A 23,275-nucleotide genomic window follows, 5' to 3' on the forward strand; every position below is an offset into this window, starting at 1 on the left:
CTTAGATGTTCCTTTAAGCAAATGTTTGGTCCTTCTAACAGGATCTGGAAAGGAAAGAAAACAGACCTAAGCAATTGCTAGATGTGGATTAGATACTTGTTTGGAGTCAAGTAGGAAGTGAAGGAGGCAGAGGCAGGAATGATATTAGGACCATTAAAATGATCCCAATTAAAACCCCATTGAAAAATTGAGAGCTTCAAGGCCTTGTCAAGTGAAGAAATGACTGCCTTTTTAGTACCTAGAAACTATGAATAAGAGATTGGGTTGCAAGAGTGATAAATTATCATCCCAATGGAATGCTATGCAGTCTTTCCCAAGGATGAGTTACTGCTTTGTTTTGTTATGCAAAGGTATTTAAACACAACATTGAATTTGTCTAGTTTTTAAGTACATGATATTTAGCACATAAAAGGAAAAAGCTCCCAAAGCACAAATACCAAATTGCTCACAATTTATATGAGAGTAGGCATGACCATTGCAGATTTACAGTTTAAATATTTCAGCTTTTGTATATTTAAAATCATGTGTTGCTTTTTTATAATAAGAAAAAAACCCATTTGTCCTTAGAGAAAGAGGTTTCAATGATTTTCAGTGGTGAACATTTTTTTTAATTTTTATTTATTTATTTGAGAGTGACAGACACAGAGAGAAAGACAGATAGAGGGAGAGAGAGAGAATGGGCACGCCAGGGCTTCCAGCCTCTGCAAACGAACTCCAGGCGCGTGCGCCCCCTTGTGCATCTGGCTAACCTGGGACCTGGGGAACCGAGCCTTGAACCGGGGTCCTTAGGCTTCACAGGCAAGCGCTTAACTGCTAAGCCATCTCTCCAGCCCAGTGGTGAACCTTTTTAAAAAGGAGAGACAATCTGAGTAAAAGGATGTGTTGTTATTTTTCCACCTAAATATTTCCAAGTTTTGCTCTCAGCCCTGAACAGACTGATCAGAAAAGCTTTTTAGTTTTATATTTTTTGTTTTGTTTTGTTTTTTCAAGGTAGGGTCTTGCTCTAGCCCAGGCTGATCTGGAATTCACTACGAAGTCTCAGGGTGACCTCACACTCATGGCGAGCCTCCTACTTCTGCCTCCCGAGTGATGGGGTTAAAGGCGTGGGCCACCATGCCCGGTTTGTTTTTTATATTTTTGGCAGTGACATGTGATCAATGCTGAAATAACGGGTCAACTGCTGACAGTAAGTGAACAATGAGTGCTCACTCTGAAAGGGGACATATACATCATCCCCTCCAGGTCACAGAAGGTGTGATAGGATGGGAAGAAATGCTATGGAACTCTGGTGACCAGACATGATGATCTGGTGACCAGATGTGGTTACCGGTACAAGACCTACACATGATAGAGCCAGACATCATTATGGTATAGGTAGGGGAGTGTTTGGGGAGGCTTCTGCCCTCCCTAATGAGCTAATGGCAGGTAAAGGTTGCCATATGGGAGGCTAGAGGGAGAGCAATCTGGGGCACATATGATCAAAATTTAATATATACATGTGAAAATGTTAAAAACCAATAAAAGAAGAGAGAAGAAATGAATTGAGTTGTAGAATATAATTATAAATCAGTCAAGAGGGGAATGGGAAAGACGCCAACATCAACCTGAGGAAAGAGAAATAAGTGTCCTAATGGAGCCAACTTATCTGGACAAGATTTATGGAATGGGCTGTAAATTGTCTGCTTGTGTTTTCAGCCTCTATAGTCCTCCTGCTCAAACACTGTGCAGCTTGAACACCCTTGGCTGGGCCTTATTCATGTTTGTGTTTGCACCTACCATGTGTGCTCATAATAGACATTTAAGAAATGATGGTAGATTGAGTTTGGGAGACCAAAGGAAATGTCTTAAACTATGAGTCGATAACATTGCTTCCATAGGGCTTAAATTTATCTTAGCAAAATCAAAACAAAATGAGAACAAAAATGTATGGAGGATGAAAAAAGATCCTCTGGTATCCACCCAAGTATATTTGTTTGGTCATCCTTCAGATTGTTTTAACACAATTCCATTTATGTTCAGTTTTATCAGTTACAACTTTCTTTTTTGTGTTAGTCCTGCATTTCAACCCATTTATGATCATAACCACATCCTTAGAGCATATTTTGTCTTGTTCATTGCTTTTGTTTATTTTGTCACCATATTATTGACTACCAAACAAATGAGGCCTGTCATCTTGCCATGAACTTTCTGGCCTTCATGCCCTTTCCATGAAGGATTTCCCTTGGAAGCATATGGAGTAATATCCTCATTCTCATTTGAGTTTACCACTTGTAGATTCATATCTCTCATTGAAAACAAACCATTTCATGGGCTGGGAAATTGCTCAGTGGTTCAACATGCTAGCCAGGGTCCAATTCCCCAGTATCCATGTAAAGCCAGATGCACAAAGTGGCAAATATATCTAGAATCATTTGTAGTAGCAAAAAGACCTGTTATGTTCTCTCTTTCTCCTTTCCAATAAATAAATAAATACTTTCCAAAAAAGCATCTCTTTTGAGCCATGGGCACAAATTAAATCATAAATATTCATGAAAGTCAGGTGTTTATGCAAATAATAGGCTTTTTTCTGGTTTTGAGCTCTTGGCTCCATGAGTTATAGCAAAAATTTGATGAATGCTATGCACACATTTTCCTGAAAACTTGTGCAGATAATTCCAAGAAGATCACAGGCCATGTGAAACCCATTAATCCCCAAAGATTTTTGGATCCTTGCATCCCTGGAATTGATGCATGCTCTATTTTTGGACAGATAAAAGGAATGCATTAGCTGGAAACCTGAATTCAGCTACAACCCAAAGAATACATTTGTAGCATTATTCACACTTCAGACTGCCTAAAAGTTTAAATAACTGAAGATAATGATAGACTGAAGTGTTATACCTAACCATATGATGACAGAATCATAAAGACCATTTGTTACCGGGCGTGGTGGCACACGCCTTTAATCCCAGCACTCAGGAGTCAGAGGTAGGAGGACTGCTGTGAGATCGAGGCCACCCTGAGACTACATAGTGAATTCCTGGTCAGTCTGGACTAGAGTGAGACCCTACCTTGAAAAAATAAACATTTGTTAATCCAACTTTTGGGAAGTAGATATATGGCCAATTGAATTGTACAGTGTCTAATTTTGGTGACCCTTAAACATCTATATTCAGAATTATGTTTGTGTGTGCTTTAGTATATGTGTGTGTCAGAAAGAATATGTCAGCATATATATTTTTTCTTTTTAATTCTATTTGCTGACAGTTTTTATACATGCATATAATATATTTTGGTCATAATCACCCCCATTACCTTTTCTTTTCTCTCTTCCCATTCCACTGAATCCCAAAATAGTCCCTCTTTTATTTTGATATGTGTGTGTGTGTGTGTGTGTGTGTGCATGTGTGACTCACTGAGTTTTAATCAGGGTTGCTTGCATGAACATGGGTGGCAGTTTATTTACCAGAGCACATGCAACTTGCCCGTGGCTACAACACTAAAAAAAAAAAAAAAAAAAGTCTCCCACTTTCCCAGCAACCATTAAATGTCAATAATTCCTTAGGGAGGGGTGAGAGCCTTATCTCCTCTTCTATCATCCATGATGTAATGTTGATGGGCCCAATTTTGAGTAGATATCCACAGCCACTGTGAGCTCATGAATGCAAAGGCAATGTCTTGTCCAGAAACAGAATTCCACAAAACTCCTCCAAATCATCTGACTCTAATATATATTTTATGCTTTTTATTATTTATTTACTAGAGAAAGAAAGAGAGGAAAAGAGAGAATAAGCACAAAAGACTCCTTCAGACACATGCACTACTTTGTGCATCTGGCTTTACATGGGTATTAGGGAAATGAACCCAGGACTGCAGGCTTTGTAAGCAAGCCTTTAGTTGCTTAGCCATCTCTGCAGCCCTCTTATATGTTTTCCATCTTCTCTTATACAATGTTCCCTGGACCTGGAAGGTGTAAGTGCGGATTTTAAATCTGTTTTTAAATGTGTGTGTGTGTGTGTGTATGCACACGCGTGCATGCGTGTGTGTATTTACAAGCACAATTTTGTGCATTTGGCTTTATGTGGATACTGGGGAATTGAACCTGGGTTATTAGGTTTTGCAGGCAAGTACCTTAACCACTGAACAATCTTTCTAGCCCATAAGTGTGCATTTTAAACAAACCACAAAACCAGGATATATATATATGGAGGGGGGGGCTGGAGTCCTCAGAGTTTAAGGCACTTGCTTGCAAAGCCTAATAACCTGGGTTTAATTCCCTAGTATCCATGTAAAGCCTGATGTACGAAGTGGTGCATGCATCTAGAGATTGTTTGCAGTAGCTAGAGTCCCTGGCATCTCCATTCTCTCTGTCTGACTCTCTTCTCTCTATCTCTCTTTGCTTAAAAATAAATACATAAGGGCTGGAGAGATGGCTTAGTGGTTAAGCGCTTGCCTGTGAAGCCTAAGGACCCTGGTTCAAGGCTCAGTTCCCCAGGTCCCACGTTAGCCAGATGCACAAGGGGGCGCACGCGTCTGGAGTTTGTTTGCAGAGGCTGGAAGCCCTGGCGTGCCCATTCTCTCTCTCCCTCTATCTGTCTTTCTCTCTGTGTCTGTCGCTCTCAAATAAATAAATAAATAATTAAAAAAATAAAAAAAAACATAAGTAAATAAAAACATTTTAAAAGAGAGATTTAATCCTCAAATTTCCTTTGTATTTGTTATATATATTTGTATCAAAAGATATGTAAATTGCACATGTAATAAATATGTATATATTTATGTATATATATATTTGTTCCTTATTGTGCACACTAGCATTTTAATGTTGTTTTTCGCTTTCCAGGGTGGACAAGCTTCATTTACACCATATCTGGGGATGTATATATTGGTAAGTTAAAGGCTTGAGATTTGGGGTTTAGCTGTAGTTTTATTTGGACTACTGAAAAGATAAACTGCTGAAATGATTTTATATTATTGAATATTATGCCTCCTTTCTCTTCACACCAGCCCAGAGCAGGGTGCCTCATAGCTTCCAGAACATTCAGTGAGGGAGAAGAATATGAATAAGAGGTCCAGGTATGATTAGTTGTGTTAAACCTCATTAACAGATTAGCAATTTCCAAACCCATAAAAGGATAGTGTTCCAATGATATCCAGTTGGAGTGGGACTCTACCTCCTGGAAAGTAGAAGTAGGTAAATTAGCAGTCTCTCATATCTCAAAATTTGTTTTCTCCTATTCTAAGAGTTGTACATGTATTGCTTGTTGTGAAAGGGATGTTTGAGAGCAAATCAACTTTCATTTTATAGATGAGGAATGGGACATCTAAAGTAGTTGTTTATGCCCAGATTTTATATTGGTGAACTTTGGACAAAAGTCTTGGCTCCTTAGTCCAAATCTTCATGTCCCACCTATCCTTTTTGTTCTAAGACAATGTGCAGACCAAACTGTCTTGTGCTTTCAAGATTTGCTAAGCCAGTTGCAGAAGAGCCAATGGACAGAGTGCAGGAGAGGAAGGCAAGCAGAGCACCCATGTGTATGGCAACCTTTCTCAACCTTCTTGAAGTAGGAAAAGGCTCTCTGTAAGGCTGGTAGAAAATAGCTGGGCTGTACCAGGTACTATGAAGGCTTCCTCATTGCACAATTACCAACTTACAGCTGCCAGTATATATGACACTGTTTTTGAAACTTAGGAAGTGGGAAGGCCACTCTATCCTAGCCAGAATGTGCTAGAGAGTTAATATTGTGGAAACTACCTGATCTCTTAGGTAGGATATCTCAGAGGCCTATGCCAGTACCTTTTCGTAGGATCTCTCATTGGTACTATGCTCAAGCCTCCCACAATGGACATGTGTTTGATCACACACCTTTCTTTGCCTTCCATTCCTCACTAATTGCCCTGACATCTGAACTCCAATTACCCGATCACCTCCTGCATCACCTCCTTACACCAGAATAAGCATCTCTAGTGGTGCATCTGAGAGAATCTGTCACAAGAGAACTAGTCTCCCAGCTCCCCTCTCTTCATCTCCATCCATGATGAGAAGTGGTGTGAAAGGGGGGTGGGGCATCCCAAGGTGTAAGCCGGGAATCCTCATTTCTAAGATGCTCTGGGGTCGAGTGCTCTCCACCATACTTATGCAGGGATGCCAGAAGAGAACTTCCTCTTTAAGCAATACACTCTTAACATTCAGAGAGCTGGCTTGCTAGTAACATCTGTGTAGGGTTAGATGCCACACCCACATCTATTTATTTATTTTTTGTTAGCATACAAAGAATTAGGTTCCATTGTATGTTCTTCAAACAATTTTTTTTTTTTTGGTTTTTCGAGGCAGGGTCTCACTCTAGCCCAGGCTGACCTGGAATTCACTATGGAGTCTCAGGGTGGCCTCGAACTCACGGCGATCCTCCTACGTCTGCCTCCCGTGTTCTGGGATTAAAGGCGTGAGCCATCATGCCCGGCTTCAAACAATTTTTTAAATTATTTATTTATTTTCAAGTAGAAAGAGATAGAGAGAAGAGAGACAGACAGAAAGGGAGAGACTAGGAGCTCCAGTGCCTCCAGTCATTGCAAACAAACTCCAGACACATGTACCGCTTTGTGCATCTGGCTTTATGTGGGTACTGGGGAATCTAACCCTGGTTGTTAGGCTTTGTAGGCAAGTGCCTTAAACACTGACTAATCTCTCCAGGCTAAAAATATTTTGTTTCTCTTCCTCCCTCCCTTCTTAAGCCACTCTTTACAGTTTCCAAAAAGTGTGCTCAATTACTTAACTTTTCAACTATAAATAACACTACTTTGAATTTATTGCTAATATGGCACCAAAGGTTTTGCTACTTCTTTCACTGTATATCATTTCAGTTAAAAATTGAAAGCAAAGCTGGGCGTGGTGGCGCACGCCTTTAATCCCAGAACACGGGAGGCAGAGGCAGGAGGATGCCATGAGTTCGAGGCCACCCTGAGACTACATAGTTAATTCCAGGTCAGCCTGGGCCAGGGTAAGAACCTACCTCGAAAAACAAAACAAAACAAAAATTGAAAGCAAAATTCATTTTTTTTCACATTCAAGAGGATATATTTTAAAAATCTACTAGTAGCACTGTAAGTTCTTATGTACAGACAGTAGCTATATTAACCACCTAGAAGTCATGAAGCATCATTTGTTTTAATGCTGTGGTAGTTTAACTTAGGTGTCAATATAAGCACATGTGTTTTGAATGCTTGGTTCCCAGCTGATGACATTTTGACAGGTTGAGCCTTGCTGGAGGAAGTTTGTTGCTGGGGATGGACCTTGAGGTTTATTAACCCTAGTTTGCCAGTGTTAGTTTGACTCACTCTCTTGATGTTGATGCCACCTGCTGTGACAGTGTTGATTTCCACTCTTTGCTCATGCCATCCTTTCCCTGCCACCTTGGAGCTTCCCCTCGAGACTGAAAGACAAAAATACTTTCCCCTCATAAGCTGCTTTTGGTTGGGTGCTTTGTGCCAGCAATGAGAAAGTAGCCACAACATAAAATTGGTACCAAAAGGTTGGGGTATTACTGTTAGAAACTTGACTGTGTGGCTTTTGGCCTTTTAGAACTGATTTGTGGGAGAAATGTGGATGGATTTGAAACCTTGGCCTAAGATATGCCTTGCAGTGTTCTAAGGTTACTTGAACAGTTCTGGTCAGAAATGAAACACTTACATGCAGAAAGAAATATGGACTATGAGGATTGTCTTTGTGGGGAAGAAAAAATTTTGTCCAGATTGCACTGGAAACAGTTTGTGTGAGAGTTTTACAGCATTCTTCCCATGTCCTGTTAAGAATTTAAGGACTAAGAATTTGTCCATGGTTGCACTGCATAGAAATGGACTGGTGTGAGCAGATGCATATGGCATCGAAACAAAAGCTTTGGGCTGAAACTGCTGCCCTCTGAAATTATTTGAGAGGCTAGTACCATTGACATTGGTCCAGCTGTTCTGCATTATTGAAATAGCAGAAGAATGCTTACCATTTTAAAAATAAGGGACCAGAATGCTGAAAAAACGTCTTGCTCTTCAAAGTTAGCATTATTCCCTCTGGATTAACAGATTTAGTAGCCTACCTGGTACTATGGGAGCATAGCAAATGCAGGAAAGAGAGGGCATTGGATTTACAATGTAGTTTGCTTTTTTGGAAATGGTCACTGGGTCATTTGAAGCAGGCTTCTTGGAATGCTTATGTGCAGGCCTGAGGAAGCCAGGAGGATGAACCATGGGTTGTAGTGGCGACCCTAGGATATTCCAAAACTATGGGATGGCTGCCAAGGAGAGTTTCCAGATGGATTGTTCCCTGGGCTGTGAGCAGCCAAGCTAGATGGGTAGACTTGTAACTCCAGAAACTTCATCACTGGTTGGTTAAAGATGTTGGACTTAGAGCTTTAGGATTTGATGCTTGCTTTAGAAATTGTATTGGTTCTGTCTTTCTCTTTCACAATGTGAATGTTTATTCTGTGCCATTATGTGCTTTTTGCTTTTACAGGGTAACAGTTAGGAGATTTTTAACTATTGGGATGTTTTAACAGTATTGGGTTTGAAAAAAGTATGGGACTTTTAAAGTTGGATTAAATGCATTGTATTTTACATCATAGTTATCAGTTAATCAGTTTATGGGAGCCAGGGGCAAAATGTGATAGTTTGAAATAGTTGTCCACTATAAACACATGTGTTTTGAATGTTTGGTTCCCAGCTGATAGCAATTTGGGAGGTGGAGACTTGCTGAAGTAGATAAGTTGCTGGGGGTATACCTTGAGGTTTATTAGCCCCTAGCTTACCAGTGTGAGTTTGGCTCACTCTCTCTTTTTTTTTTTTTATTTGAGAGCGACAGACACAGAGAGAAAGACAGATAGAGGGAGAGAGAGAATGGGCGCGCCAGGGCTTCCAGCCTCTGCAAACGAACTCCAGATGCGTGCGCCCCCTTGTGCATCTGGCTAACGTGGGACCTGGGGAACAGAGCCTCGAACCGGGGTCTTTAGGCTTCACAGGCAAGCGCTTAACCGCTAAGCCATCTCTCCAGCCCTGGCTCACTCTCTTGCTGCTATTTACACCTGCTGTGGTAGAGGTGATGGCCAGCCACTGCTCATGCCATCTTTTCCCTGCCATCATAAAGCTTCCTCTTAAGACTGTAAGGCAAAAAATATTTTCCTCTCATAATCTACTTTTTGGTAAGGTGCTTTGTGCCAGCAATGAGAAAGTAGCCACAACAAATACTACTGGAATAATCCCAAGAATTGCATAGTCCCATATACAAAGAGAAGAAAAAAAATTATGGAGGCAGCACCCTTCATTTATGATTTTAAGATCAATGAAGTAATCTACACAAATGGAAAATAATAAAGATGCATGTGAATTTTTAAGGTGGCAAGGATTCCAGAAATACATAAAATAAGAAACAAGAAAAGGAAAAGCAAACTATCACTAACAGAGCATTAACAGAGCAAGTAGCAAGTATAGTCATCTCTTGGGGCCATAAACTCTCAGTTGCAACTATGAAAGCAGCCATAGGCAATATAAACATATGGGCTGTATGTTCCAATGAAAATTCTTATGAACTTCATGTATTTTTTTCATGTATCATGAAATGCTGCTTTTAATTCTCTTTAAACATTTTTTTTTTAAGTGAAGTCCTTTCTTAGTCTCTTGGCTCTGCCAGAGCTCATAAATGATTTTGTTTTAAATGATAATGGGGAGAGGATGAAGGGGAGAAAGATTACTAAGTAACCTTCAAAGCCCATTTTAATCAGTAGGAACAGTCTTCTTTCCTGACAGACCTTTAGTCCCAGAAGTTAATAAGTTGAAAGCTCAGAAATTCTCAGGCTAACAGCAACCTACTCTCTCAGCAGGATTTTGCTGAGTCATTTCTACTTACTAGTTTAGTCCTCCGCCACAAAACCATGAGCCACAGAGCAAAACATCTGGCAGGAGATGGAACTGTGGCCTATAGCTTCTAAGTGAAGTTACATCTGCCCAAAGAAAACTGGACAGAAACCAGCTCCCCAAACTGGCCTCCTAGGACCCTGCTTCAGCCAAAAAGCAAGTAGCCAAGTGACCTCATTTGGATTTTGTCTTTCTGTTACTCCTGCCCATCCCTTCATAAGGGTGTAAATGAGAAAAACAAAAGGGCAACACCAACTCTCTGGAGAAAAGAAATGACAAAATAGAAATAGCTACTAAGTATGGACTGAATTACAAAATTTATATAGATAAACCAGAAAATTCTTCCCAACTTTACTGCCTCAATTTTATCTTCCTTATAAAAATAGAATGCCGGGCGTGGTGGTGCACGCCTTTAATCCCAGCACTCGGGAGGCAGAGGTAGGAGGATCACCATGAGTTCGAGACCACCCTGAGACTACATAGTGAATTCCAGGTCAGCCTGAGCCATAGTGAGACCCTACCTCGAAAAAAAAAAAAAATAGAATCACACCTGCCAACCACAGATTGCAAGCAATTGTCTTTTTTTATTTTTATTTTATTTATTTATTTATTTATTTTTTTGGTTTTTCGAGGTAGTATCTCACTCTAGGTTGACCTGGAGTTCACGATGTAGTCTCAGGGTGGCCTTGAACTCACAAAAATCCTCCTTCCTCTGCCTCCTGAGTGCTGGGATTAAAGGTGTGCACCACCACACCAGGATAGCAATTGTCTTTTTCATAATGTCAAACACAATGTCAGTTTAAGTGTGTGTATGTGTGTGTGTGTGTGTGTGTGTGTGTGTGTGTACACACACAGTCACACACACGTATCAGAGTATTTTACAATAAAGACAAGAAACAAACACATATACACCAGAATCCATTTTAATTGACTTTTCACTGAGCCAGCTAACTGGATTTACCAGTTCTATTCATTCCCGTGTGAATACCTTGAGAGCAGTAAAGCCCCAGAAGACCAGCACCTGTGTAACACCAATTACCCACATGGTCCACTCTTGGCTGAGCTGAAGAACATTCAAAGGCAATTGTGTTTATCCTCTATTTGTGTGACCTAGTTGCACTAATAATTGCAGTTATGTAACTTAGATAATTTGCAAATGTGGCAAGAAAATAATATTTCCACAACTAAGTCAAATGCTTTGTAGAAGAGAATTGCTAAAGACAATGCCTTTCAATTACTAGAAGAGAGGAGAATAGAAATTAGAGGAAACTAGTGATCTAAAAGGATTTAGGTCATGCTTTGTGAGTATGCTGGAAAGGAAGCACAATGTTTCTAGCTAGCTAGCAGCCCTCTCTTAAGTCTATTTATCAAAACTCAGAAACAAATGCACACTTAGAATTTGAAGTAGGATACGAGTTTTTATAAAGGGAAGAAAAAGGAAAGAGGCCACATACAGAAGGAATGTAGAGCAATTAATCACATACTGGAGATGTAGCACTAACTTTAAAACAGGTTTTAAAGCATTTTGCCCTTTTATGATTGTTTAGGCAAAAAAAGAAATGCAATTACATTTTTGGTTAAATTTTCCTTAACTGTACTATTACAGTCAACATTCTTGGCAAAGATTCTCAATGGAAACTATTTATTATCTGATTTGGCTCTTTTTTTTTTTAATTGAAAGTAGTCAGAAACAATAGAATATATTTTCTTTGAGACTTATCTTAGTTCAGAAGATAACCAGATGGGTGAAATATCATAGAAATGACCTGGAAATGAAGATGGAATCAATCTGCTTTCTGTGACTGTTTTAAAGATTTCATGTACTAATACAGAAGCTAGAGGCAGACTGAAACTCATTAGTCTGGAAATTTGACTCATGCCAATAAGGAAAGTATATTTTAGGGCAGAAAATTTCTAATGGTCCCTTCCATACCAACACTACCATGCGACTTAACACATCAGCAGAGAGCATGGGCAGAATTCACATGCCATACAAAGATAGGATTAGATTAGTTTGGGCAAGCTGAACTCCTTTCTTCTAAATTGAGATTGCTTTACAGGCCAATGAACACTGCAGTCAAGTAAGCTACCCTGATGGGGAGGGGGGGCAAAGAAATACCAATTCATTATTTTTGAGTGTGGAGAATATTTGTCAGCTCATTCCATTAAAACAGTATCAGGAAACATCATACATAACATAAATTAGAGGCCAGGAATGGGCCAAGTTGGTAATGGATCTTACATTTAAATTAGTTGAAGATAAAAAGGACATGGTTCATTGTTCCCAGGGGTTCTCAGTAAAGCACACCTAATAAAATGCTGTTCTAGATCATTGTTTAAAATATTATCCAACTATAAATGAGGTTCTTCTTTTTGAAAAAATATTTATTTATTTATTTAAGAGAAAGAAAGAGGCAGAGAAAGAGAGAAAGAGAGAGAGAGAGAATGGGCATGCCAGGGACCCCAGCTACTGTAAACGAACTCCAGATGCATGCACCTCCTTGTACATGTGGCTTACATGGGTCCTTGGGAATCGAATCAGGGTCCTTTGGCTTTGTAGGCAAATTCCTTAACCACTAACCCATCTCTCTAGCCCTAAATGAGGTTCTACTTTAACTCCAAGACTTTTATTTCCAAATCCCTGCATAACTGGAAAGTCAATGTAATTCCATCATTCGTTTTTGAGGGAGGGGGATTTCGAGGTAGGGCTGACTTGGAATTCACTATGTAGTATCAGGCTGGCCTTGAACTCACAGTGATTCTCCTACCTCTAACTCCTGAGGGCTGGAATTAATGGCGTGGGCCACAATGCCTGGCTCTCTATCATTCACTGCAATAATGTTTCTATCAGTTACTGTAATGACATTTGTTGACATATATCTTTGACATAGGAGAAACCCTTGTTATTATTTGGGTAGCTCCTGCCAGCTTGCGAAAGCCAATTGTGCCTCTTATGGCCTACATGGAAGTATTTATATCCCAGAATTTGGCACACATTAAAAATCATTTTCCCTGAAAGCCAGCTGTTAAACATTAATAGCATACCACTCCCTTTCAAACAAAATTTGTTAATTCTTCTGTGCCATTCACTTTTTGATATGTGCCAGTTACTGTGGCATACGTACTTCCAAATTGGTCAGTTTCAAATTCTAATATGCCAGAAATTCTCAAATGGTGGCTCTGTTTATATAATGTTTCAAGGTATCATTTTGTTTAAATAAACACTTCCTTATTGGTTATTAAGATTCAACTTCAAGTAAATAAATGTCCGTTTTAATATCATGCAGTTGCATCCTCTTAGAACATCTTCATGGACTGCTCACCTGATTTGGAATTTTCTCTCTGTTATTCATTCACACGTCTGTTTTCTTTTCTTTTGTCCAATTGGAAGAACCAGCCCAAAACTCACATCCTTCTGTATATCCTTCTATGGATGATCTAGCCCACATTGAAAGCTCTTTCCATTATCCAGCTTCATCTTGCGGAAAAGCTGCTAGGATTATCAAATTCCTACATGCTTCCTCTCCTATGGAGAATATGCCAGATGCCTCTCTACCAGTCTTGCCATATCTTTTACATTCTTACTCTACTTTTTTCTTCCCTCCCTTTTATCCCATCCTTGACTTTTGGTTTCCACTCTCTCAGTTAAGACTAGAATTGGTTTCACTTATGCCATTACAATGAACTCCTAGCCTGTCACCCTATATCCAGTTGTGCCCCTACATTTCATTTTATGCTCTGCTTCCAAATTATTTCTACAAGACACAGACCTGATTTTTTCATATTCTCTTCCTCCCTGTCTCTCATATGGATAAGAATAACTTTGAAGACTTTTAAGGATTTACTTGATTTAGTGCCATCTTACCAGCCCACCATACTTTCAGAAGAATTGAGAGCAGTTGTAAAATGTTCAGTTTCTCCAGAAATGCCCACCCATTTTCTTTGCCCTATCAATTTTCCTCTTGTCTACAACACTCTCTTCCAAGCTCTGTGAAAAATTCCTCAAGTCCCTCAACATGAATGAGCCATAAAGGTATTGTTTTCTCAATTAACTTTATTATTACTTTTAAGAATTCATATAACTAGTACTGTTGCATTTGTGAAACTTAGTATAGAAAAGATGAAAGTTGAATCTTCTCTAACTATTTTATGTGCTTATATTTAGTTGGTACCAAGTATATATTAAATTATTTGGAAGCATAGAATGTACTTTTCACATCTTTGGAATTTCCCCTAGTACTAGGCAATTGGAGGCCCTCAATAAGTACTCATTAAATAAATACTCATTGAAATGAATGAATGAATGATGGTATTTGACAGTCTTCCTAAGTTCTTATGAGGTTTATAGTGTGCCCAAGGGAATGCTCTTATCAACATGTAATGCCAAGAGCTTTTTTATTCATTCTATTTGAACATTCATTAAAATATAAATGGAAACACAATTCAGGATTCATCTCCCTTTCCTTGTCTACATAGAAAATCATTCAGTCTTAGATTTTCATAACAGCAAATGTAATCAACCAACAGATTTGTGGAGATTCATAAGTCTGGTTGTTCTGAAACTGAAAATAATGTTATGATAATAAGGAGTAGACCAAATGTGTGGGTCATAGGATATGTACACTGTAATAAATATTAAGTTAGGGCTGGAGAGATGGCTTAGCAGTTAAACGCTTGCCTGTGAAGCCTAAGGACCCCGGTTCGAGGCTTTGTTCCCCAGGACCCATGTTAGCCAGATGCACAAGGGGGCGCACACGTCTGGAGTCATTTGCAGTGGCTGGAGGCCCTGGTCCAACCATTCTCTCTCTCTCTGCCTCTTTCTCTCTCTATTTCTGTCAAATAAATAAATAAAAGTAAACAAAAAAATTTAAATATTAAGTTAGTGGGTTGTCTTTTTTTAGGGCCTGATGACACTCAACAAAAAATAGAACCCCATCATACAGCAGTGCTTGGGGAAGGTGATAGTGTCCAGGTAGAGAATAAGGTAAGTATTAAAAGCCTTTACTTTTCTTAACTTGTACTTTCTACTACTTTACAGGAAAATGCTTACATCTTTGGAAGTAGAAATATTCTGGCTTCCTTGGGGAATAAATTATGCAACCAGTTTCTTAACACCTTTAAATAATTTTGGTAGTGTTTGTGTGTGTACATGCACATGTGTGTGTACACAGTGTATGCATGTGTGTTTACAGATGTGCAAGTGGAAGCCTGAGGGAGATGTTGACTACCCTCCTTTATCACTTTTCCTCTTTATTTTCCTGAGTCGGTGTCTTTCACTGAACCCAGAGCTCGCTGTTTGTTGGTGGGCTAACCAGGGAGCCCCGGTGACCCTCCTCTCTCTAACCTCTGCTTTCAATAACTTCTGGTTATTTATTTATTTATTTATTTATTTACTTATTTACTTATGGTTTCTCACGGTAGGGTCTCACTCTAGCTCAGGCTGACCTGAAATTCACTATGTAGACTCAGGGTGGCCTCAAACTCACGCCTATCCTCCTACCTCTGCCTCCCGAGCGCTGGGATTTAAGGCGTGCTCCCCCATGCCTGGCCTATTTTTGAAAATAGCTTAAGGTTTCTTATGTATCAATTTCTGGCCCTGAGCAATCATGTGACAGTCCCCTTTACTTACCACTGCAAGCCTGAATCTGGAGGCAAAGCCTCCTCTCTAGACCTTGGTCTTTTGTAAAATTTTCTTTTTTTAAGTAAAAATATGCCAGCCTAGTAGAAGTATGAATACTGATCTTGCAGGCACACATCAAGCCTTCCAAAACAAAGCTAACTTTGAATTCAGAAAAAGTACATGTGTTTCATAGTCTTTTTTCACTGATTCCTTCTTTGTAAGTAAAATTTCTAATATCACAGGTATCTGGAGGTTATCTTTCTCATGTGTGTTTCATCCCTTTGAGCTATTCATTCATCATCTTGTGAGTCAGTTAAGCCAACCTAACTGCTTTGACCCCACTCTAGTGAAGAGGAAAGAGGAGACAATGGTGTGCCAGCTCCTGAAGTATGAAATTTTGAAAGTAGCGATGAAAACAATTTCATGCAGCTGAGTAGTGGAGAGGCAGACCCACTCCACTTCTGACTCCTGTATTATAGAATGCAGTGGATTTTAGTAATTTTCTTACCTTAGCTGAACTTTTTGGCAGTTCACCTTCCTCTGCCTTAATAATCTGCAGCACCTTCACAAACAGTAAAATAAACAGAAGGCATGATTTTTGTGAACACCATTAAAAACCTGTATCTCAGAGTCTGCACCATCTGAGTTTTGGTCAAATCTAGAGAAATTGCCATTTTTGACGTACAAAAGAGAGGCATGAAAATGATAGTGGCCAGAACTACTGATATGAGATCAGTTTGCAATGTTGTCTCATTTAGTTTGGCAACCTCAGTCATACATAGCAAATAAAGATTTGGAAGCTCAAATGTAGTACCAGAAGTGATAGGGGAGGCAGAAGTTCAGGGCACAGCTGAGAAAGAGGAGGAGAACTATCATGTCACTGGCAAGCAACATCCTGGCAGAGGGCATTCTGTTATGTGCAGCTCGTCAATGTTCATGTACAAGCGTAGCCTGTGCATCACAACCTTAGAAAGTTTCCTAGGAATTTGCATCTAAAGAAGTCATACACTACTCATATTTGTAGGTTAGTTGAAAGTCCCCCTTACATTACAAGATAAAGATTGCAAAGGTTTGTTTCTTGGCCTTGCCACGTGCAAGTGATGAGACTATGCATGTGTTTTTACTTCTTTTTGAGCTTCATTTTCTTTGTCTACAAAATTGAAATAATTGAGGCCAGATTTAAGGTGTTAAAATATTTACTTTGGCCAGGCATGGTGGTGCATGCCTTTAATCCCAGCACTCAGTAGGCAGAGGTAGGAGGATCACCATGAGTTCGAGGCCACCCTGAGACTATATAGTGAATACCAGGTCAGCCTGAGCTAGAACAAGACCTTACACTGAAAAACCAAAGATAAAATAATATTTACTTTGTTAGGAATCTACTTCAGATCCAGTACAGAGGTCAGTGAATGATGTCTAGTAGGCAAAGTCCAAATCTGTTTCCACAAGTAAAATTTTATTGGCTGCACCCATTCATTTCTGTATTGTCTATGGATTCTTACTCATCATGAAGGTAGAGTTGAGTTGTGACAGAGACTGGTTAACTCACAAAGCTCAAAATTCTCAAGTACTTTCCATAAACAGCTGCTCAGTCCCTAATATAGTACATTGTTAAGTACTCCATAATGGTAGCTGGGAACTTTACTGATGTAAACACCATATTTAACAGACACCATATACACATGATCTTATGAGGATCCAAATTATGGGTCCAAAGAGCACATAACAATTTCTACAGCTAGAAAAAGGTCCTAAAGGACCCTCACTATGTTATGCTTTAAGCCAGGATTATTGTAGCATGGAACTTGCCTTAGCCCAAGGAGTCCATCAGGAAAGAAGATACAGTAAATTGTTCTCAGGAAGAAGAAATTGATTTAGCCCTTGACACTCTTCCAGGTCTATTCTTCAAGCATGTTCATTCCGTGTCATTCCTGTGTCCTCTGTCATCATGCCCATCTCCTTCATTCACCAGCTGGATGGGCACTCTTATCTAGAGTGAGCATGCTCTAGGGTAGGAGAGGAAGGGAAGAAAAGGATGACATAAAAAATTGTCCCTTCTCTGTTCACCAGGTTTCTTTGCTCCATATATGACCTTCCTCAAGCTAGAGGTCTTGGTGTACCCGTTCATACATTCTCTCCCCTCTCTGTATCTAATAAATAAAAATACTTGAGCCAGGCATGGTGGTGCATGCCTTTAATCCCAGCACTCAGGAGGCAGAGGTAGGAGGATTGCCATGAGTTCGAGGCCACCCTGAGACTACATAGTTAATTCTAGGTCAGCCTGGGCCAGAGTGAGACCCTACCTCGAAAAACCAAAAAAAAAAAAAAAAAAAAAAAACAAACAAAAAAACTTGGGATTGTTAGATTTGTTTTATAACTTATACCAAGCATCAGTAGTACTTGTACTAAGCATCAGTAGTACTGGTAAGGAAGCCAGAATAAGACTTGGAGGGAGGAGAAGCAGGGGGTAGATAGTAGACAGGCAACTGGAGGAACAAAATACAGGGGTAGAACAGTTTTGGGGGGGGGGACAAAGGAAATGGAGGAGGGGAGCAAGAAGGATATACAATACTAAAAATAGTATGAATAAGTACTATAGAAACCTACTTCTTCATTAGAAAATTAAAATGTATAACTTTCCTTAAAGACACACACAGTGAAGAAAAAGAGAGAGACAGGGAAGAGAAGAGAAGAGAAGAAGAGAGGAGAGGAGATTAGACAAAAGTAACCTATTGAGGTGGAGAAAACTTTACATTAAAACTGTAAGTTGTGACTTGTAAATCCCATTGCTAGAGATAGGTTATTATCAACCCTCTTCCACAGTGAGCTTTTGGTTAAGGAGGGCCATGAGGCCCTCCCCAAAATAATGCAGACCATTGCCAAAGCACTTGGCTACCCAACAGAACTATATGGTAAGACTCTATTGCTGAAGATATCACAGGCTGTAGTCACAGGACCTTAAGAAATCAAGCTGGCTAGCTGTCATAGCGCTAAAGAGCTGCTGGGGGAGAAAAGTCATCAGCAGTCTGAACAAGCAGTGGATCCTGCAAGCTACTAAATCAACCACCCAGGCTAGATGTACCCACACATGCAATAGTGGCATGTAAGTATGGGAGTAGCCAATTCTCTCTGATTGGCTATGAGGTCCCAAAGAGTGGGAGGGAATTCATGCCTGGTACTGAGAACCAAGTCAAAAGTCTATAGCTTGGAAGATCATAGACCCTAGAGGGAAGCTTTCATTGTTATTTGGCTAAATGGAGAGACTATGCCTATCCCAAACCATTCTAGGGTTGTGTTGCAGTCAGGTTCACATTGCTGGTAGAAATCACTCAACCAAGAGTCTTATTTTGGCTTATAGGCTCAAGCGGAAGCTCCATGATGGCAGGGGAAAACAGTGACATGAGCAGAGGGTGAACATCACCCCCTGGTCAGCATAAAGTGGACCATAGCAACAGCAGAGTATGCAAAATACTGGCATGGGAAAACTGGCTGTAACACCCATAAGCCTGCCCCCAACAATACACCACTTCCAGGAGGCTTTAATTTCCAATTGCCATCAGCTGGGGAACCTAGCACACAGAACATGGAAGTTTATGGGGACACCTGAATCAAACGACCACAGGCTGGAAAGATGGCTTAGCAATTAAGGTGCTTTCCTGCAAAGCATAAGGACCCATGTTTAATTCCCTAGGTCCCACTTAAGCCAGATGCACAACGTGAGACATATGCAAGGTTGCACATGCACACAAGGTGGCACACACATCTGGAATTAGATTACAGTGGCTGGAGGCTCTGGCATGCAAATTCTCTCTCTTGCTCTCGCTCTTGCTCTCATAAAAAAGGCCAATCTGTTGGGCTTCCCTCAAAAAAAGAAGTATAAAAATATTATAAATGTATAGTTTATACCCTTTTATCAATGCAGCTCTCATTCTTGGTTAGAGAACCGTCTTTTAATAAATGGTGGTGAATTCTGGGGAGACCCATGACTCATCAAAATAAAAAGAATAGAAAGTTAAGTGCCTAGCACCTGACGAGTCATCTCTTATCACACCCACCAGGGTCCTGGACACAGTATGGAGGAAGTGGCAGATTTAATGAGTGCTAGCCAGAGAACCTTCTTTAGGGAGCTAGCAGTAGATGCTGAGGAGAGTCAAAACTCATCAATGAAGGAACTCAACACTAAAGTAGACTTCTAACAGGCCTTGTGGAAGAGAGGGTGCAAAGAGTGTTAGAGCCACGGGGTGGGAAAGTGTATTCTGAGGCATTGGTGCCCCCCCTTAGACTGTTCATTCATGACTATTCATTCATGACCCCACAGTGATCACTGATAACCCCACTAAGGAGGGCTCTCAGTGAAATTGGGGTGGGCAGTGGGAACATAAGAGCATTTACCTGATAGGAATACAACCAATTTATAGTATGTTCATATACTAAAGTTACTAATAAAAATTATTCTTAAAAACCCATATTTGAGAACAACCATGCTCATTAAAAATTAAAAAAATGGGTGAAGAAGCCTACCTGCGGAGATGGAGGCGATGGGCACTTGGGCTCTGCTGCTCGTGCTGCTGCTGAAGCTGGCGATGCCCAGGACCCGTGCCCGAGGCCACCTGCCTCCGGGACCCAGGCCACTGCCTCTGCTGGGCAACCTCCTGCAGCTGCATTCCCAGGGCGCTGTACCCAGGCTCTTGTGGCTAAGCAAGAAGTATGGGCCTGTGTTCACCGTGCACCTGGGTCCCTGGCAGAGCGTGATGGTCCTGGTTGGGTACAAGGCTGTGCGGTAGGCCTTGGGCGAACAGACCGAGGAATTCAATGGGCGAGGAATGTTGGCAATGCTGGACCAGACTTTCGACGGTCATGGGGTTCTCTCCGCCAATGGAGAGCGGTGGAAGCAGTTGAGAAAATTCACCCTGCTTGCTCTGTGGGACCTGGGCATGGGGAAGCGAGAAGGCGAGGAGTTGATCCAAGTGGAGGTGCAGTGTCTGGTGGAGGCATTCCGGGAGACCAAAGGACATCCATTCGACCCCTCCCTGTTGCTGGCCCAGGCTACCTCCATGTCATCTGTTCCCTTACCTTCGGCGTCCGATTCTTCTACGAGGATGAGGAGTTCCGGACTGTGGTCCGGGCAGCAGGCGGGACCCTGCTGGGCATCAGCTCCCCATGAGGCCAGGCCTACGAGATGTTCTTCAAGCTCCTGAAACTACTGCCAGCCCCCCCCCCACAGATCCAGTGCCACTTAGGGACCCTGGCCGCCTTCGCCTCCCGTCAGGTGTGGCAGCACCAGGAGAAACGCCAGACCTCGGGCCCTGCACGTGATGTAGTGGACCGCTTTCTCGTGAAGATGGAACAGGAGCAGCCCGACCTTGGCACGGATTTCGCTGAGAAGAATGTGCTGATGACGGTGGCCTACCTGCTGTTTGCCGGGACAATGACGATCGGGGCCACCCTCCGCTATGCCCAGCTGCTGCTTCTGAAATTTCCCCAAGTCCACAAGCGCGTTCGGGAAGAGCTGGAAAGGGAGCTGGGGGTTGGCTGGGCGCCGAGCCTGGGAGACCGAGCCTGCCTACCCTACACCGACGCAGTTCTGCACGAGGCACAGTGGCTGCTGGCACTGGTGCCCATGGGGATGCTCCATGCTCTCACAAGGACTACTTATTTCCGGGGGTGCTCCCGGCCTTAGGGCACTGAGGTCTTCCCTCTCCTTGGTTCTGTCCTGCATGACCCTGAGGTCTTCCAGCGGCCAGAGGAGTTCAACCCAGACCGCTTCCTGGACGCAGATGAAGAAGCACGAGGCGTTCCCGCCCTTCTCCTTAGGAAAGCGTGTCTGCCTTGGGGAGGGCCTGGTGCGAGCAGAGCTCTTCCTCTTTTTCACCGCCATCCTACAGGCCTTCTCGCTGGAGACCCCATGCCTGTTGGGCTCCAAAAAAATATAAAATAAAGATCCCTATTAGAGCCCCCAGAAAGAGCTGGGTGACCAAATAGGAGCCTGGTTCCAACTCCCAGTATCAGGAAAAACACCAAATCTGACCTCTTGATGACTTAATGGTCCCCATTTTGGGGGCTGGAGAAATGGCTTAGTGGTTAAGGCGCTTCCCTGCAAAGCCAAAGGACCTCAGTTTAATTCCCCAGGACCCACACAAGCCAGATGCGCAAGGTGGAGCATGTGTCTGGAGTTTGTTTGCAGTGGCTGGAGGCTCTGGCACTCCCATTCTTTTTCTCTCTCTTCCTCTGCCTCGTTCTTGCTCTCAAATAAACAAAAAATAAAATATTTTTTTAAAAAGATAAAAATTAAATAATTAAATAAATAATAACATTTGATTAAAGTAGCCCTTGAAAGACATAAGTAAAACACAATACCCTGTCAAAGATAGATACCTTTTTATGCTTTGTTATGTGTAAAATTTCCTGAATAAAGAAACCACTATTTTTAAAAAACTGATAACAATTGTCTTGTCTTTCCATCACGCCCTGCCAAAGTATACACAATGTAGTCTAGTAAAAGCAATGGCATGTAACTAAGCCATGGTGAGGTTCTGTTTCTTTTTGGTCATTTTTCCTGGTAGTACATCACTGTGATAAGTGCTATATAGCACAACCATGCCCTTAGCTTCATTCTCAAAGTCCCCCTATTATCTTAAGATTCATATTAATAATTAGTCCAGTAAACTGAGTTAGCAGCTCATAATTTGGAAGTCCTCCATACATTAAAAGGCTCATGGGACTTCCTTCTATGCTTGGTTCATTTACTGTTGGTATCTGTGCAATGCAGGACATGTCTTGATGATGCTTAATATCAAGAGCAATTTTCAAAAGTAAGTTTTAAAATAAGCTGCCAAGGACCTACCTCTGAACTCAGAAGGTATAGCAAAGTCAGAGATGATCTGGATCCTCAAAGGTCATGAATTTGTGTTGAAGTAATTATCCATGAGACAGTAAGTGGCCCTCTGTTACCTTTGAATGAAGACCATCTTTTCCATCAGATTCCATAAAGGCATTGGCCTAGAGCCACGCCTGGACTCATGTCTTAAATGGCTCATCCTATATGCTTTTGCCTGTTTTCATTACTTCACACTGCAAAGAAGAACTTTTGGCTGAAACTTTCAACCTACATCAACACTCTACTGAATATCCAGAGAAATGTTAGATTTTACCAAAGAAGACTAGTTAAAGAAAGACAAATGAAAAAGACACAAAAATATCTGGCTTAGATTAGAGGAGAGGGACCACCCAGTGGGTAAATATGTGCAAAATTCATTGAAAGCTTGACTAATCCTCCGATTTCTACCACTATGGGAAACCAAGCACTTTAACTCCCAGGAGTTTCATAATTTCTCATTTCAGACAAAATGCATGTGCCTTCTTATCATACTGTCCAAATAATAATTGGAAAGTTCATCATTTTGAGTAATATAAAAATGTAAAGATTTATTTTTAACCTTTTCTCATTGCACAATGTGTCAACTGTAGGGCATGTTGATTACCCCCCCCCCACACACACACACACAAAAAAAACCTATGTTTTGCTTAGGAAACTTACATTCTTACCCGTCAGCCCATATGTGATACAGAGGCCAGTCTTTTGTCTCTTCTCCCTTACTCCAATCCTTTGTCCTCTGCTTCCTGACCTGCCAACTCAAGTGTGTTTCCTTGGCTCTGGCAAAGACAACTAAACAAAACCAAAACACAACTCCTTTAAACAGTATTACAGTGATCTCCTTTCTGATGTCTCTTGATTCTAGAATGTCACCACTGTAAACCCCTTAGAGAAGAAATCCTTTG

General features: G+C 41.1%; 1 protein-coding gene and 1 pseudogene across 6 annotated transcripts in view; both read left to right on the forward strand.

Annotated features, from left to right (window-relative positions):
* Pir (pirin) overlaps nucleotides 1-23,275 on the forward strand; it is a 110,020-nt gene that overhangs the window by 77,812 nt on the left and 8,933 nt on the right. For all 6 annotated transcript variants that reach the window (XM_045140687.1, XM_045140686.1, XM_045140685.1 and 3 more), the window contains 2 exons: nucleotides 4,823-4,867; nucleotides 14,778-14,860. In XM_045140687.1, coding sequence (XP_044996622.1) covers nucleotides 4,823-4,867; nucleotides 14,778-14,860 — 128 coding nt within the window. The remainder of the gene's footprint in view (nucleotides 1-4,822; nucleotides 4,868-14,777; nucleotides 14,861-23,275) is intronic.
* On the forward strand, nucleotides 20,026-21,429 carry LOC105944987 (annotated as a pseudogene).

Source organism: Jaculus jaculus, chromosome X (genome assembly GCF_020740685.1).
Source record: "Jaculus jaculus isolate mJacJac1 chromosome X, mJacJac1.mat.Y.cur, whole genome shotgun sequence".
Taxonomy (NCBI): Eukaryota; Metazoa; Chordata; class Mammalia; order Rodentia; family Dipodidae; genus Jaculus; species Jaculus jaculus.